Raw genomic sequence first — 17,200 nt, 5'->3', positions numbered from 1 at the left:
AATGTCTCGCATGGAATAGCCTTCATTTCAAAAAACAAGAATAGACTGTCGAGTTTCACATGAAAGTTCTCTTTTTCTGGCCATTTGGAGAGTATAATCGAACCACAAATGTGATACTCAACTAGCTCAAAGGAAGGCCAGTTTTATAGCTTCTCTAACAAGCAAACCCATTTTCAGCTGGTCTAACATAATTGCACAAGGGTTTTCTAATCATCCATTAGTCTTCTAACACGCTTAGCAAACACAATGTACCATTAGAACACTGGAGTGATGGTTGCTGGAAATGGGCCTCTATACACCTATGTAGATATTCCTTTAAAAACCAGACGTTTGCAGCAGTATAGTCATTTACCACATAAACAATGTATAGAGTGTATTCCTGATAAATTTAATGTTATCTTCATTTAAAAAAAAAACAGTGCTTTTCTTTCAAAAATAAGGTATACAAATTTTTAGGACTTACCTAGATTGTGCCTCTTACTAAAGTGCAGTCAAAATGCCAGATCCCTGCTAAAAACCAATAAGGGACAGGTGGGAAGGGGTGCTAGCCTAGATTGAAGGCGTCTCATACCTTCAGGTGTGCATAGGAGCACACTAAATAGAATATGTGTAAAGGGGGCCCTAGACTGCACACCCTGAAAATATATATAATGGGAGGTGCTACCTGTGGAGACTATTGTTGCAAACACACAAAAAAGAATTACAGATGCACAACTCCAACATTACTCATTATATATAACAACACATTTTGCAATAGAATTTTGCAAATAATAAAAGAGGTTTTGGCATAATCATGGCCATGGTTATGGGCCTACCCACCGCACCCAGGTAACCTCTGAGGGTAGGTCCCTAACATACTGGGGTTGAAATCCAGACCGCAGGACACCCCCCAAAACCAGCCCAGCTGAGCCACCCCAGGGCATCACTCCAAAAAGGAAAGGTGAAGTGTAAAAAGGTGCAGAATAGATAAGAGCAGCTGCTGCATATAGTAAAGTGCTCTTATTTATCCTACACCTTTTTACACTTCACCTTTCCTTTTTGGAGTCCGAACTCCCCCTCCCCAGACGGCAGCACCCCCGCGACCACTGGGCTCCAGGGACGTCCCTCATTCAGACTGACTCAAGTGCCTGGCGGTCTGGCAAGGCAACGCAGTCCGGAGACCCCGCCATAGTACTGTGCCAGTTCACCCTAACCCACCAGTAATACATCTGTCCTGCACCACACTGATCGTCACATGGACTAATCATCTATCAGTCACAGCGGGGCGCCGCTGCAACAAGTTCATTAGACTTTTTTACTTATGTCATTTTCACTACCATCATCACTATCTGTCATAACAGATACTCAAAAACCGCTGAAGGACGCATAGACATTCAAAGTTACCTGATCCACTTGGCCCAACCACTTAAGGACCAACCCAGGTAAAGTGGCCACCAACTGTAGCCATTGCTGGAAAATGTACTGCAATTAGCACATTTATGCATATTGTTCTTTTTTATGTACATGGTTCATACCGTTTTGTGATTACAGGAGATATCTTATGACAATATAGATCTCCTATTTTACATAATATACAATTTTGTATTGGTTATTTATGACGGCATAGTAAAGATTTGATACCACTATTCTCTTTTCACTGGTGTATACCTAGACCCTTCCCTATATGTGTAATAGTGATCTATCCCATATAGATAGTGTTACCTTACACATCAGACACACACCATTCACCAAGAGCGAGCACGGTAAATCCCCTTTTTTCCATTTATTACGAGAGGATAGGCAACCTCTGTTCTTTTACCAGCAGCACACCCAAACACCCTCAAACTTGAAACCACGTCCAGTGCACATGGTACTCAACATAATATTATCCAATACTTCAATTGGGTTTGGTCGGTGATTGTGGAGGCCAGGTCATCTGACGCAGCACTCCATCACTTTCCTTCTTGGTCAAGTAGTCCTTACATAGCCTGGAGGTGTGTTTGGGGTCATTGTCTTGTTGAAAAACAAATGATGGCCCCAGTAAGCGCAAACCAGATGGGATGGGATGGCATGGCGCTGCAGAATGCTGTGGTAGCCATGCTGGTTAAGTGTGCCTTGAATTTTAAATAAATCACCAACAGTGTCACCAGCAAAGCACCCCCACACCATCACACCTCCTCCGCCATGCTAGTGGTTTCTGAGGCTGGTAACTCTAATGAACTTATCCGCTGCAGCAGAGGTAACTCTTGGTCTTCCTTTTCCTCATGAGAGCCAGTTTCATCATAGCGTTTCATGGTTTTTGCAAGTGCACTTGAGGATACATTCAAAGTTCTTGACATTTTCCGTATCGACTGACCTTCATGTCTTAAAGTAATGGACTGTCGTTTCTCTTTACTGAGTTGAGTGGTTGGTGCCATAATATGGATTACAGCAGTAGTCAAATAGTTGTGTCCACTGTATACTAACCCTACCTCTGCACAACACAACTGGTGGTCTCAAACACAATAAGAAGGCAAGTAATTCCACAGATTGACTGTTGACAAGGCACACCTGTTAATTCAAAACCAATCCAGGAGACTACCTCAGGAAACTGATTGAGAGAATGCCAAGCGTGTGCAAAGCTGTCATCAAAGCAAAAGGGGGCTACTTTGAGGAATCTAAAATATAAACATATTTTGATTTGTTTAACACTTTTTAGTTGACAGCATAATTCCATATGTGTTCTTTCATAGTTTTGATGTCTTCAGTATTAATCTACTATGTTGAAAATAATTCAAATACACAAAAACCATTGAATGAGAAGGTGTGTCCAAACTTTTGACTGGTAATATATATATATGTGTGTATATATATATTAGGGATGTGCAGGCTCGGATTTACTCGGTTCTTATCGCCACTTTACCGCAAATTCGGATTTATTATATTGGCTACCCAAAACACATGATAGGCGATAGCCAATAAAATGCCGTTTAAAGATCCGAGTAAATCCGAGTAAAACCGAAACCGCTCACCCCTAATATATATATATACACACACACACACATACATACACACACCAAGTTCCAAGCTATGTGCACTCCTCCTTTAATGGTGGGTACACACTGGGCGATATTACTGAGCGACTGCACGATTACGACATCGTAATCGTGCAGTCGGTCAGTAATCGTGCACAAATCGTGTAGTTTTATGTCGGAAACGACCAGCGATGCGCACTCCCGCTGGTCGTTTCCGACATTGTCCATCGCCTGAACATGCAGCACAATCTGACGATAACGACAGATTGGCATGTTCAGGAATGATGGACTGTGCCTGCACTGAATGACTGATCGTTCAGTGCAGACACTACAGGGGATCAGGAACGATGGTACGATTACGATGTCGTAATCGTACGGTCTTTCCTGATCGCCTAGTGTGTATGCACCTTAAGTCCATCTATAGGGGTGCCTTGTACTGTCCCAGCACAAATGACTGAAACCACAATAGTCTGTTTCAAAAACTGGGCACTCACCAATCCACATGAAATATAATCACTTTAATAATTTTCACTTTTAAAGATTCTCAATATGTCATGAAAAATAGCGATCATTTGTTATTCATATCACTGTGTACATCATCACCGCCCCATAGGCTTTTATGTCAGCATGTATGTCATCGTTTCGGACCACTCTCAGTCCATTTTCAAGGCCACCAGCTTCACAGCAACCACCTTTCACATGCAGCATCACCATTGTGAAAGATCACCCAGCACTTCTCTAAAACACTGTGCGATCAGTCCATGCACCTGTAGCAGGTTTCCAGCACCATACTTGCATACTTTTGAAAAAGCATTTCAGGGAGATGTGAAAGCACCACCTATGAGTGTGGCAGTAAGGTGGGTGTGTACTGCTACAGCTGAGAGGCGTGTCATAAACCTGACTTACATCCAAACATAAACGAGCTCCAAAGCAGTTAGTAAGATCTGTTCATAAAAACACACTGATAGTTTTCAGGGCTTGTTCATGTATTGTGTTTTACAAGGGGCTCCATATAAGTGGCCAAGGATCATGGGGTCTGATTCAGAGCCGCTCGTAAGCAGCCACTCGTTTGCTCCGAGCGATGTTTGCCCAACTGCGCATGCGTACGGATCGTAATACGCATGTGCGAACCAGTCAGTGCGGCCGAAATTCATGTGCTCGCAAAATAGCGAATGCCTGATAATTTGAGTGACAGAATGAGGCGTATGTGGGTGGTAACAGGGGAAGGTGCTTGAAAACGGGGAGTGGAGATCCGATCGCAGGCGTGCTTAAAGGTCAAAACGGGCGTTTTATGGGTGTGCATAATTAAAACAGCAGCGTCATTGACCACGTCACTGGGTTATTTAATAGCCAGAACTGCTCGCAAAATTGTGGTAGCAAAAACCAACCACAAGAATAGCGAGCAGTTCATACCCTGGTCGATGTACTCGATTAATCTAATAAATAGCGGACATGACGTACGATGCGAGCGGCCAGGGGGCGTAGTTTCCCAAAAAACGACCGCAAGTTTTGTTCGCTCGTTCAGACCTAGAGGCGTGAACAGACCGCAAAGAGCGAACGGTTCATTTGAATAGCCAACCCTATTTTCTGGGCGAGCGAGCGCTAATTGCGTCCGGCTCTGAATCAGGCCCATTGTGCCTTATAACCAATGCAGGGAAATGGCACTGATTAGACCATTTGACTGTATATATCTCTGATTTTTGTTCAGGTATATAACAGCTAGTATATACGGCAAGTAATATCGTAAGGGATCAGTCACATCCAGGTTGCTCCCTGTTCCAACTGCTTCCGTTAGGCAGATGCTATAGAGCGCTTCCTGTAAGAACCTCTAGACATCCTAATAGTTTTTTTCCGCAGGCCATTCGTGTGTTGAACAATTGACTGAAGGGTCTATCTAGTCTAGTAGTATTGTATTAAAAATAAGATACAATTATTTTATTGTCTGTTAAGATATATATTGTCGTATGTATTGTGATTGGAATGTGAGCTGTTCATTTATGTGGGTTTCTGGCGCAAAGTAAACCAGAGCTAAATTCCTGGTATACTGCTGTATACTTGGCCAATAAAGTGATTCTGATAACAGCTACATAATGGGGGTAAGGTACACTTAGGGAGATTACTAGACTCTTCAGGGAGTCAGGGAGAGTTGGCAAGTATGACCAGCATGCATTCCACTGCACTGAGCATGTGCCAGATGTGACGACTAAAGTCACTTACTAACACTAATTGCTCCACAGTATTTACTTAATTTGCAGAAAAGGGGATCACTGAAAGGTGTCTAATGAGAGTACGACACTTGTTATTAACAGGAGCACTTGGGATGAACAATCCACATAGAACAGATTGGTAGTAACCACTCAGTTATACACAAAGGTCACAGCTTTTGCAAAGGCAGTTCGTAAAAATTGGCCTATTGTTAGTTCAGATAATGCATTAAGGAATCTGAACAGACCTACCCTGATAGACAGTAAAGACAATAGAATGCCTTTATATTTAACAGCTCTTGTATATGTCTGAAACATGAACAACCATTTGTGCAGTAAGCACTATGGCATGTAACATATTTGTGCAGATTTATTGGTTGAATTAGAATGTTCAAGATTAGCGTAGCTTCAGACACTGCTTCTATTACCTGTTTATTATACATTAAACCACATGCCATATTTTGGCTATTTTAAAAGTGGTGAAGTGGTGAAAATAGCTACATGTTAGAGTGTAATTATAATTGACATCTGCTAACTAAGGCCCTCATTCAGAGCCGCTCGCTATTTGCGGTCGTTCGTTCTAAAACAAGGGGTGGCTATTCAAATGAACCGTTTGCGGTCTGTTCACGCCTCTAAGTCTGAACGAGCGAGCAAAACTTGCGGTTGTAATTTTTAAAAATACGCCCCCTTGCCGCTCGCACCATACGTCATGTCCGCTATTTATTAGATTAATCGAGTACATCGAACAGCTCGTATGAACTGCTCGCTATTCTTGTGGCTGATTTTTTCAACCGCTATTTTGCGAGCAGTTCTGAGTAAAAAAAAACCAAGTGACGTGGTCAATGACGCTGCTGTATTAATTATGCACTCCCTTAAAACGCCCGTTTTGACCTTTAAGCACGCCTGCGTTTGAATTCCACACCCCCATTTTCAAGCACCTTCCCCTGTTACCACCCACATACGCCTCCTTCTGTCACTCAAAATAGCAGGCATTCGCTATATAGCGAACAAACGATTTTCGGCTGCACTGACTGGTTCGAGCATGCGTATTAAAATCCGTACGCATGCGCAGATGTGCGAACATCGGTCAGAACGAACGAGCAGCTGCTTACGAGCGGCTCTGAATCAGGGCCAAACATTTAATAATGGCATTTAAAGGCTCACCATGAGGTTTTGATTTGGACCATCCTCCTCTTCTGAATCCTACATAGTAGAACTGCACTTGTCCCTCCCTGCCCATTACTGGTACTGTCCATCATTTAAATATATGTATATATAGTAAATACCCACTGGATGACATGTACTATATAAATACTTGATGACTATACACGTATCTAACTTTTACCCTGGTCAGTCTAGGAATCTGAATGAAAAATATTAATGGGAGTGTCAGAGAGATCCTCACTAACATGAAACGCTTGCAAAAAACAATGCCAAACATAAGGATACATTATTCACATCAAATTTTATGAGCACCAATAAACTAATAAATGTTGTGGTCAACTGCCTGCAGCTCTGTAAGAAATGTTAGTGAACACTATTATTGTCTTTAGTGAATGATTGGATCTAGGCATCCTCAATTGGTCAATAGGAAGTGCCTCATTATTAACCCCAATTTCTATATACATTCCTGGAGACAGTGCAATCTTATTCCCTGACAAATTTAATGAAGGCATCTATAAGTGAAAGTACAGAAAGACTCAATTACTCCATCATAAAAAGTGCAGGTTACATACAATATACATGCGAGGATATTTTTGATCACTGATGCAAAGGAATAAAGGTGATGATGGCTATAGCAAGCGATTTAGATCATTTTTATAGTCCAGCTTAAAAACCGAGAGCAAACATTTGACTGGTAGCTACGGGCAACACCACCCGTTGCACCAAGAACATCTACTAGGTGTCTATTTTTTATTTTTTTATTATTATTAAGTCATTCATTTTGTTACTTTAGCACAGCTGTAAAACAATACAGGCACTGGAAATATCACTGCTGGTTTCCATATCAATCACTTTCAAAGGACATGCATATTGCGTTCCACCTTGAAGATGGAAATTTGGTAAGTAAACAGTTTTTTAAAGACTAAAAAACAAATTTCTTACATTTCTAAGCTGGCACAGGGATAGCGTCACTGTTGTGTCATCCAGGAGGGAACTTCTGTCTCTACCTTGACCAAAGCTTTCTCCATCTTCCAACAGAAGGCTAAATTACAAAGATGTGTTATAAATGAGAAAAGCAATGCACCTGCATCTTACAAATACTACGTGTAAGCATTATAGCACATCTAGTACAAGTGATATTCTAACATTGAGGTCTACATATTTGAATGGGCACGATTATAGGTAAATTCTGGATAAATTGACATCATGTTTCAGTATTAGGGATGTTAGGGACCCATCTTATGGGGTTCACCTTGACGTGGGGGATGGGCAAACATTTTTGGCCAAACAAGTACTTAGAACCTCACTTATACTCCATGTTAATTGTAGAGTTTATCAGGATTATTTTGACTATCATTGTTCTTAGTACTTAGTGTGCGCACTTGCATTTTCTTTTTCCTGCATTGTACTACAAGTCTCAGTATGGTAGCACCTCTTATGTTTAAAATTGGGGTGTGCAGTCCCCTTCCCATTTCCTTTACAATTGTGTATATATTGTACACTTGAAGGTTGAGACTCTTTCTGCTTGGTATTAGCACCCCTCCCATCTGCCCTTAGATGTTTTTAATCAGAACAGGTTCCTACATTGCTGACTACATACAGCCATGGCCAAAAGTTATGAGAATGACACAAGTATTTGTTTTCACAAAGTTTGCTGCTTCAGTGTTTTTAGAGCTCTTTTTCAGATGTTACTATGGTATACTAAAGTAAAATTACAAGCATTTCATAAGTGTCAAAGGCTTTTATTGACAATTACATTAAGTTTACACAAAGAGACAATATTTGCAGTGTTGACCCTTCTTTTCCAAAACCTCTGCAATTCGCCCTGGCATGCTGTCAATCAAATTCTGGGCCACATACTGACTGATGGCCGCCCATTCTTGACTAATCAATGCTTGGAGTTTGTCAGAATTTGTTGGTTTTTGTTTGTCCACTCTTCTCTTGAGGATTGACCACAAGTTCTCAATGGGATTAAGGTCTGGGGAGTTTCCTGGCCAGGGACCCAAAATTTAGATGTTTTGTTACCCAAGCCACTTAGTTATCACTTTTGCCTTATGGCAAGGTGCTCCATCATGCTGGAAAAGGCATTGTTTGCCACCAAACTGTTCTTGGATGGTTTGGAGAAGTTGCTCTTGGAGGATGTTTTGGTACCATTCTTTATTCATCGCTGTGTTCTTAGGCAAAATTGTGAGTGAGCCCACTTCCTTGGCTGAGAAGCAACCCCACACATAAATGGTCTCAGGATGCTTTACTGTTGGCATGACACAGGACTGATGGTAGCACTCACCTTTCCTTCTCCGGACAAGCGTTTTTCCAGATGTCCCAAACAATCAAAGGGGATTCATCAGAGAAAATAACTTTACCCCAGTCCTCAGCAATCCAATCCCTGTACCTTTTGCAGAATATCAGTCTGTCAGTGATGTTTTTCCTGGAGAGAAGTGGCTTCTTTGCTGCCTTTCTTGACACCAGGCCATCCTCCACAAGTCTTTGCCTCACTGTGCGTGAAGATGCACTGACACCCGCCTGCTGCCATTCCTGAGCAAGCTCTGCACTGGTGGTGCCCCGATTCCTCAGCTGAATCAACTTTAGGAGACGGTCCTGGCACTTGTTGGACATTCTTGGGCGCCCTGAAGCCTTCTTCACAAATATTGAACCTCTCTCCTTGAAGTTCTTGATGATCCAATAAATGGTTGATTTAGGTACAATCTTACTTGCAGCAATATCCTTGCCTGTGAAGCCCTTTTTGTGCAAGCAATGATGACTGCATGTGTTTGCTTGCAGGTAACCATGGTTAACAGAGGAAGAACAATTATTTCAAGCTCCACCCTCCTTTTAAAGCTTTCAGTCTGTTATTCTAACTCAATCAGCATGACAGAGTGATCTCCAGCCTTGTCCTCGTCAACACTCTCACCTGTGTTAACGGGAGAATCACTGACATGATGTCAGCTGGTCCTTTTGTGGCAGGGCTGAAATGCAGTGGAAATGTTGTTTTTGGGATTAAGTTCATTGTCATGGCAAAGAGGGACTTTGCATTTAATTGCAATTCATCTGATCACTCTTCATGACATTCTGGAGTATATGCAAATTGACATCCTAAAAACTAAAGCAGCAGACTTTGTGAAAACCAATACTTTGTCATTCTCAAAACTTTTGTCCTGGATAATTTGACATAATGTGTTAGTACTAGGGAAGGGTTCACCTTGACGTGGTGGATGGGTAAACATTTGTGGCTAACATATTAAGAACCTAATTTATACTCCATGTTAATAACAGCTTTATTTTGACTATCACTGTTTTAGTGTTTACAGTGTGCACCTGCATTTTATCTTTCCTACATGTGATATCCTCACTGTGGCGTAGTTTTTTTTGTACTGTTCAATACAAAACAAAGTAATATTTTGAAAAAGAACGTTGTCATTAAGGATACTTAGCTCCCCAGTATCTCAATCTCCCGCAATCTCTGCCTAAGAAGCCTAGAGAGCCATGCAATGTGGAATGGCAGACAGGCCAGTGTAAGCCAATCAGGTGCATTCATAGCACAATAGCTCTCATTTCAGGATCTCTTCGGAAATAGCAATATATGGAAAGCAAGTTGGGGCAAGTTTGTATCAGCAATGTTTAGGGTCTAAGAAGGGTGAGTAGTCTAACACTTAGGGAGAAGTTTGGTACAGATGTGTCCTCATTGGTCGTAGCTGCAGTTGCCCAAATAGCCCCTCTCGGCGCACCTGGTCCCGTGCAACTCTGATAGGGCTGGGCTTCCTTTTTTGCCAAAAGTGTGTCACAGACAGATATACAAGTGTCACATGTCAAATTAATCAGCACAGTCTCCTAGTGCATCCTAGTCTCATTGCATTGCGACTTAGATGAAGTTTCGGCAAAAAAAAAAAAAATCTGCCCGACACAGGCAGAGTTGCACGGGAACTAGCGGCTCACTCACACCTTGCTGCATATCGTATTAAAGCTAGATGAGCACGGACACATCTGTACGTTCCCTTAACGTTTCTTGCTTACTTTCACAACAAATGTCTAGTCAAAATAAACCTACAGTCAGGTGCATAAATATTGGGACATTGACAGATTTTCATATTTTGGCCTCTATTCACCACCACAATGGCTTTGAAATGAAACAAACAAGATGTGCTTTAACTGCAGACTTTCAGATTTAATTTGAGGGTAATTACATCCAAATCAGGTGAACGGTGTAGGAATTACAACGATTTCTATATGTGCCTCCCACTTTTTAAGGGGCCAAAAGTAATGGGACTATCAACTCAAAAGCTATTTCATGGACAGGTGTGGACTATTCCCTCGTTATTTCATTATCAGTTAAGCAGGTAAAAAGTCTGGAGTTGATTCTAGGTGTGACATTTGCATTTGGAATCAGTTCCTGTCGACTCTCAATATGAGATCCAAAGAGCTGTCACTATCAGTGAAGCAAGCCATCATTAGGCTGAAAAATCAAAACAAACCCATCAGAGAGATAGCAAAAACATTAGGTGTGGCCAAATCAACTGTTTGGAACATTCTTAAAAAGAAAGACGCACCGGAGAGCTCAGCAACACCAAAAGACCCGGAAGACCATGGAAAACAACTGTGGTGGATGACAAAAGAATTATTTCCCTGGTGAAGAAAAACCCCTTTACAACAGTTGGCCAAATCAAGAACACTCTCCAGGTGGTAGGTGTATATGTGTCAAAGTCAACAATCAAGAGAAGACTTCACAAGAGTGAATATAGAGGGTTCACCACAAGATGTAAACCATTGGTGAGCCTCAAAAACAGGAAGACCAGATTAGAGTTTGCCAAACAACATCTAAAAAAGCCATTACAGTTCTGGAACAACATCCGAAGGACAGATGAGACAAAGATCAACTTGTACCAGAATGATGGGAAGAGAAAAGTATGGAGAAGGAAAGGTACTGCTCATGATCCAAAACATACCACCTCATCAGTGAAGCATGGTGGTGGTAGTGTCATGGCGTGGGCATGTATGGCTGCCAATGGAACTGGTACCCTTGTATTTACTGATGATGTGACTTTTGACAAAAGCAGCAGAATGACTTCTGAAGTGTTTCGGGCAATATTATATTCTCATATTCAAATACTTCAGAACTCATTGGACGGCGCTTCACAGTGCAGGTGGACAATGACCCGAACATACTGCAAAAGCAACCAGAGTTTTTTTAAGGCTAAAAAGTGGAATGTTATGCAATGGCCAAGTCAATCCCCTGACCTGAATCCGATTGAGCATGCATTTCACTTGATGAAGACAAAACTGAAGGGAAAATGCCCCAAGAACAAGCAGGAGGGTTCTTGGGGCCTGGCAGAGCATCACCAGGGATGAAACCCAGCGTCTGGTGATGTCTATGCGTTCCAGGCTTCAGCCTGTAATTGCCTGCAAAGGATTTGCAACAAAGTATTAAAAAGTGAAAGTTAGATTTAGGATTGTTTAGTTTGCCCCATTACTTTTGGCCCCTTAAATAGTGGGAGGCACATATAGAAACCGTTGTAATTGATTTGGATGTAATTACCCTCAAATTAAATCTGAAAGTCTGCAGTTAAAGCACATCTTGTTTGTTTCATTTCAAAGCCATTGTGGTTTGTGAATAGAGGCCAAAATATGAAAATTCTGTCAATGTTCCAATATTTATGCACCTGACTGTATATAAAAGCCCAATTCAGGGTACTGCTATGAAGAAACTGACAATGCTAGTCCCTAGACAGCTTGGAGATATTTGAGAAATGGATGGAAGGGGAACAAGGAGGAGGTGGCAGAGATAAGATGAAAGGTAATGTTATTACAGGAAGGGGGGGATATGGAGAGAGAACTGTTGGCATGGGGAGTAATGAGTGGAAGCCTAAGTGACATAAAATGTGGGCCTCCTTATGAGAGATCCATGCAGACCATACTCTGGAGAATTTGTTGGGGAGTTAATGGAAATAGATGGTGATATAATCTACATGTGCCAAATGGAACTGTGTACTGCGGTGGATGAAGGAGGATCTATTACAGTATCTTCTAATAAGTTGCTATGGTGCAATTAGCTGCATTGAGTATGTGTCTGATTAATACTTGAGTGAGTTTGTCAAAATTGGGACCAGGCATTGGTAAGTGGGAGAATGAGAGACAGCGCAAGAGCGATATATGCCTGTAACAGCACTGTTTAAGTAATGTACCGTATCCCAAAACTGCCTAATCTCCAAGCAGGTGTTGTTATATGTCAAGCAACACAGATTACAATGAATATTCCTTTACATCAGAACCAAGTAGCCAAATCAGCATTCTAAATAACAATGCACAATAACGCAGTGAAGTGCCCCAGGCAGCAGCCTACGCCATGTATGGTTAGAACCATCTCACCCAAGTAACAATGCTTAGATGGCAATTGTTGGAGCTTTTATACTGTATACTAGATTAGTCTGACAGGAAGTTTATATACTAGAATAGCCAGACAGGAAGAGTATTCTGATTTTTTGATTAATGAATTATGTGCTTTAGTTATAAATACTTAAATTTATAACTAAACATCACATATTATTAACACCTTTACCTCTACATCACATCCTCATGCTTGTTCAAAGATTGTGCAGAAGTTAGTACATATTGTGTATTTTGATATAAATAGGATATTTCACAATAAATAAACATAAGATGAAGGGTCACTACCCTAAAACGCAGGGTTCTCCTAAACATCTCCTTATCCTGTCTGCCCTACATACCTCCCAAAGCAGGCTATACACTACAATCATGATATAAATTAAATATATTTAAAAGACACAAAATAAATGATAAACATATATTCACAAAGTAAATACAAAAACAGCAATGTTAACAATAAATAGACATATAAACAGAGAATGCAGAAAATTAAAAGTATATTTTAAATGGTCAAGGACTACAACAGGAAGCAGCTGTACAAAATAATGGGGCAGATGTATGGCTTAATTGATGTAAGAAGCTCTGGAAAGTGATAAAGTGCAGAGAAAACTACCAGCCACTCAGCTCCTAACTGTCATGTTAGAGGCTGTGTTTGAAAAATAACAGTTGGGAGCTGATTGTTTGGTCGTTTATCACTCTCCACTTTATCACTTCCCAGAGATTCGTACAACTGCCCCAATGTGCTGTACTCAGCATATACTCCTGCTATGTACCTATACAAATCTGCTGGAAAAAGGCACAGCTTATAGAAAAATTACATATATAAAATTCAGCAATCAATATAAAAATCCCCATCAACAATGCAAATATGATGTAATGGAAATAACAATTGCAGTGACACACCAGCCAGTGCTCATCACATTTAGGTGTACACCTATAAATAATACTTCAAATACTGAGGCAGAATCCCACCAATAATCTGTTATTAAGTTATTGGGACTCATCAATGTAGCAGAGGAGTCTCATATTCAGTCTTGTAGTTTACTAGATTAGTTTCAAAGACAATGGACCGAGTCAGTGGAGTTCTAGTGCACAATAAGGACTGAGACAGTGCTTTGGAAAATAATATTGCTACACAAATGTTATTATTATCAATATTTCCACTTACTTTGGTAATGTGCAAACTGGTGGTTTGGATCTAATAATTCCCTTACTGATCAATTCTTTTTCCAAATCTCCTCCCGCCAAGCACCAGAGATGGTAGACTTCCTCAATGGATCTTTCTGAGAGAAAGTCGCTGCCTTCATCTAAAATAATGGGATGACATATTTTTATGCTCCACATTTACTTTTGCATACTCATGAAACATTCATGGTTTCTAAAGTCTCTTCATAACTACTCATTCACATCCTCCAAATAGCCACTGTACCTTTACACAGGAGACTAATGTCTTCAGGCAGAAAGAGGTCAGCACATCTCAAAGCAGAGGAGAACAGGCTAACAGGCTGGCGGAAGGGAGTGTATGTGGGAGATATTTCACCGAACACACTGTCTGCAAGCAAATCACCAGCTGTGGGCCTACAAAGAATAAACACGTTAGTACAGAAGAAGTAGGACACAAAGACATAATGAAACTCATTATGGGTCTGGCCTAGAATTACCCGCTAACATCCTAGTAGTTCCTGTTGTGGTTAATACGATCCCAAGTCAGACTTCCACTACTAGGGGAGGAATTCATTTTAGTGTGATGTCTGAGAGTGCCTCACAAACTGATCAGTAACTTCACTAAATTCCCCTCATTCCCATAGAGGTGCGCAGGAAACTTAGCAATGTCAGACGACCATATAAAGTAGAGCTAAACATCGCAGAGACACATTGTGCAGAATTAAGTCCCCCCCACCTTAGAGTTTTAACATTTCACAGAATGTTGCTTTTTACACAAAGTACCTATGGCTTCCCGTCCGTCGGTACATTGACTGTATCCCATATATATATATATATATATTGTGATAGGATCACTGGTAAAGTGGTCTGTGGCAGGTACATTTGTCCCAGATTCCTGTCTTATGTGTTTTAAACCCCCAGGAGAAAGTCTGCAGTGTAGCAGGCTTGAGTCTCGGCTTTTTGAAAAGCCTGGGGGTTGTGGGTGAGAGGAGAGGGAGGGCTCCACCCACGGCCACTCCAGGTTTTGGGCCTTGCAGCCTGGTAACAGGCTTGTTAGGGTTTCCACCTGAGAGTGGCCAATATAAGCCTAGTGTGTTTAGGGCTGAGTGTCTCACCTGGGAGAGCAGGCAGGGAGTTTGCTCAGAGACACTTGGAAAACCTATCCGTGAGTGTTGTGCTGTGCCTTTGTTGCTGGTGAGGGCATTAGGCCCTGCCAGGTTCTGGTAGTGAGGGAACCACCTGTAAAGTTAGAGCCCAGCCAGGGCTAGGATTTATGTTTATGGTTTCTTTTTGTTGTTTCTGTTTTGCACAATAAAGACTGGCGCCGACCAGCTTGTACTCGAATCCAGACTGGCGTACTGTTTCCCAGCTGCTGTGTGTGTAAGGAAGGAGACCTCTACCCAGGAGAGGGACCCCTAATCTGACTATGTCACAATATGGTGGAGAATGCGGGCACCCACACACACTGAAGTTGCAGCGAGAGGAAAACTTTCCGTTTAAAAATTAAAGGGACAGATACCCAATTTGTGAGTGTGGAAATAACGCTGTGTCCTTGGAGTCCCATAGAGGAGGCGTCAGCCAATGCTCAGAGAGGCAAGGTTCAGCTTCCAACCTACACCCCAGGACAAAATGGAGGACATAATTAAGGCCTTGCTCCAAGCTACAGCAGCTCAGCAGGAATCTACCAGGGCTCTGCAGGAATCCACCAGGGTGCAACTGTTGGCCTTGTAGACAGCCCAGGGGCAACAACAGGTTGCCATCGAGGAAACCCGCCAGGCCTTAGCGGAAAACAGCCAGGCCATAAAAGAGGTGGTACAGCACCTGGTCGCCCGGCGCAGAGATGTTAATACTGGTCCTCCCACCACCACTCACTCCGTACGAGCCAGTCACTTCCTCCAAAAGATGACTTCGGGCGATGATGTGGAGGCCTATCTCACCGCATTTGAAAGAACGGCCGAAAGGGAGAGTTGGCCCAAGGAGCAGTGGGCAAGTCTGGTGGCACCTTTTTTGTCTGGGGAACCACAAAAGGCCTATTTCGACTTATGCCTGGCTGATGCCAAGGACTATAAAAAACTAAAACAGGAGATCCTAACTCGCTTGGGAGTCACCACCTTTGTTCGTGCCCAACGGGTCCACCGCTGGGAATTCCATATGGACAAGCCTCCACGTTCATAGATGCATGATCTCGTCCATCTGTCCTCAATGGCTACAGCCCGAGACGCTGACGGGACCACAGATCGTGGAAAGGGTCGTGATGGACCGGTACCTGCGATCGTTACCTGCAACTCTGCGCAAGTGGGTGAGCCATGCAGACCCTAAGTCCGCGGACCAGTTGGTCGAGCTGGTGGAGAGGTACGTGGCGGCTGAGGAGCTGATGAGTATGCCCCACCGAGCCCCGATGGCGCACCGGCGAACTCCCACAGACACTGGTAAGACTGTTCCAGGGGAGAAGGGTGCTGGGCGGTGGAATGTACCTAAGACTGAGGGTGTAGAACCTGGAGACAGGCCTGCCAGGCAAGGAAGGTTCTTGCCCTGTAAACGACTAGACATTAATATGACTCAGTGTTTCCGATGTGGTGGCTTCGGCCATATTGCAGCTAATTGTTCACTTACAACTGAACCTATGCAATGTGATACTGCTCATGTCTACCGCAGGGGGTCTTTCTTTGCACAGACAGCCTGTACGGCTGACCGGCATGCTGAGACTGATAAGCACATGTGTGTACTCACTTTAGATGGCAACCGAGTAGAGGCACTGTTAGACTCTGGTAGCTTGGTGACACTTATGTAAGCTGAGATGGTGAACCCCTTGAGGCATAAGGGGAAAACTGTTGGTGTGACCTGCATACATGGGGATACGCGATATTATGTTACTGCCGAGGTGAACATCGAGACACCATGTGGTTCTGCTATAGTTTCTGTGGGTTTGGTGCATGGTCTGATGTACGATGCAATATTGGGGAGAGACTTTGCTCACTTCTGGAAGTTGTGGAAAAGCCGTTTTGTTCCAGAAGGGAACAACCCCGATCCATTTCAGAAGGTTGTCGATGTAGTGGAAGAGGGAGTTTCTTCTGAGTCAGAGTTATTCCCTTTTTCTACTATGATTGGCGAACTAGAGAATGCGGAGCGTGACGGTGGCCCGCAAACTGATGTGCCTCCCATTGAGGTGGGAAGTGTTGTTGGGCCAATTGATCGTCTGCCTGATTTAGAGGTCAGAAGAGAGGTCTTTGCCGTGGAGCAGTTGAATGACCCTACTTTGGTAAAAGCCAGGGAGAATGTAAAAGTAGTTGATGGTAA

The 17,200-nt window shown here is 42.5% G+C and overlaps 1 protein-coding gene across 10 annotated transcripts in view; it reads right to left on the bottom strand.

Moving 5' to 3' along the window:
• TBCK (TBC1 domain containing kinase) overlaps positions 1-17,200 on the bottom strand; it is a 328,992-nt gene that overhangs the window by 239,169 nt on the left and 72,623 nt on the right. For all 10 annotated transcript variants that reach the window (XM_088479472.1, XM_088479469.1, XM_088479464.1 and 7 more), the window contains 3 exons: positions 14,169-14,317; positions 13,908-14,046; positions 7,304-7,403 (listed from right to left, as the gene is read on the bottom strand). In XM_088479472.1, the coding sequence (XP_088335598.1) occupies positions 7,304-7,403; positions 13,908-14,046; positions 14,169-14,317 (388 nt within the window). The remainder of the gene's footprint in view (positions 1-7,303; positions 7,404-13,907; positions 14,047-14,168; positions 14,318-17,200) is intronic.

Source organism: Taudactylus pleione, unplaced genomic scaffold (genome assembly GCF_031769625.1).
Source record: "Taudactylus pleione unplaced genomic scaffold, aTauple2 ptg000236l, whole genome shotgun sequence".
Classification (NCBI taxonomy): domain Eukaryota; kingdom Metazoa; phylum Chordata; class Amphibia; order Anura; family Myobatrachidae; genus Taudactylus; species Taudactylus pleione.
This window is presented reverse-complemented; position numbering and strand designations above follow the sequence as displayed.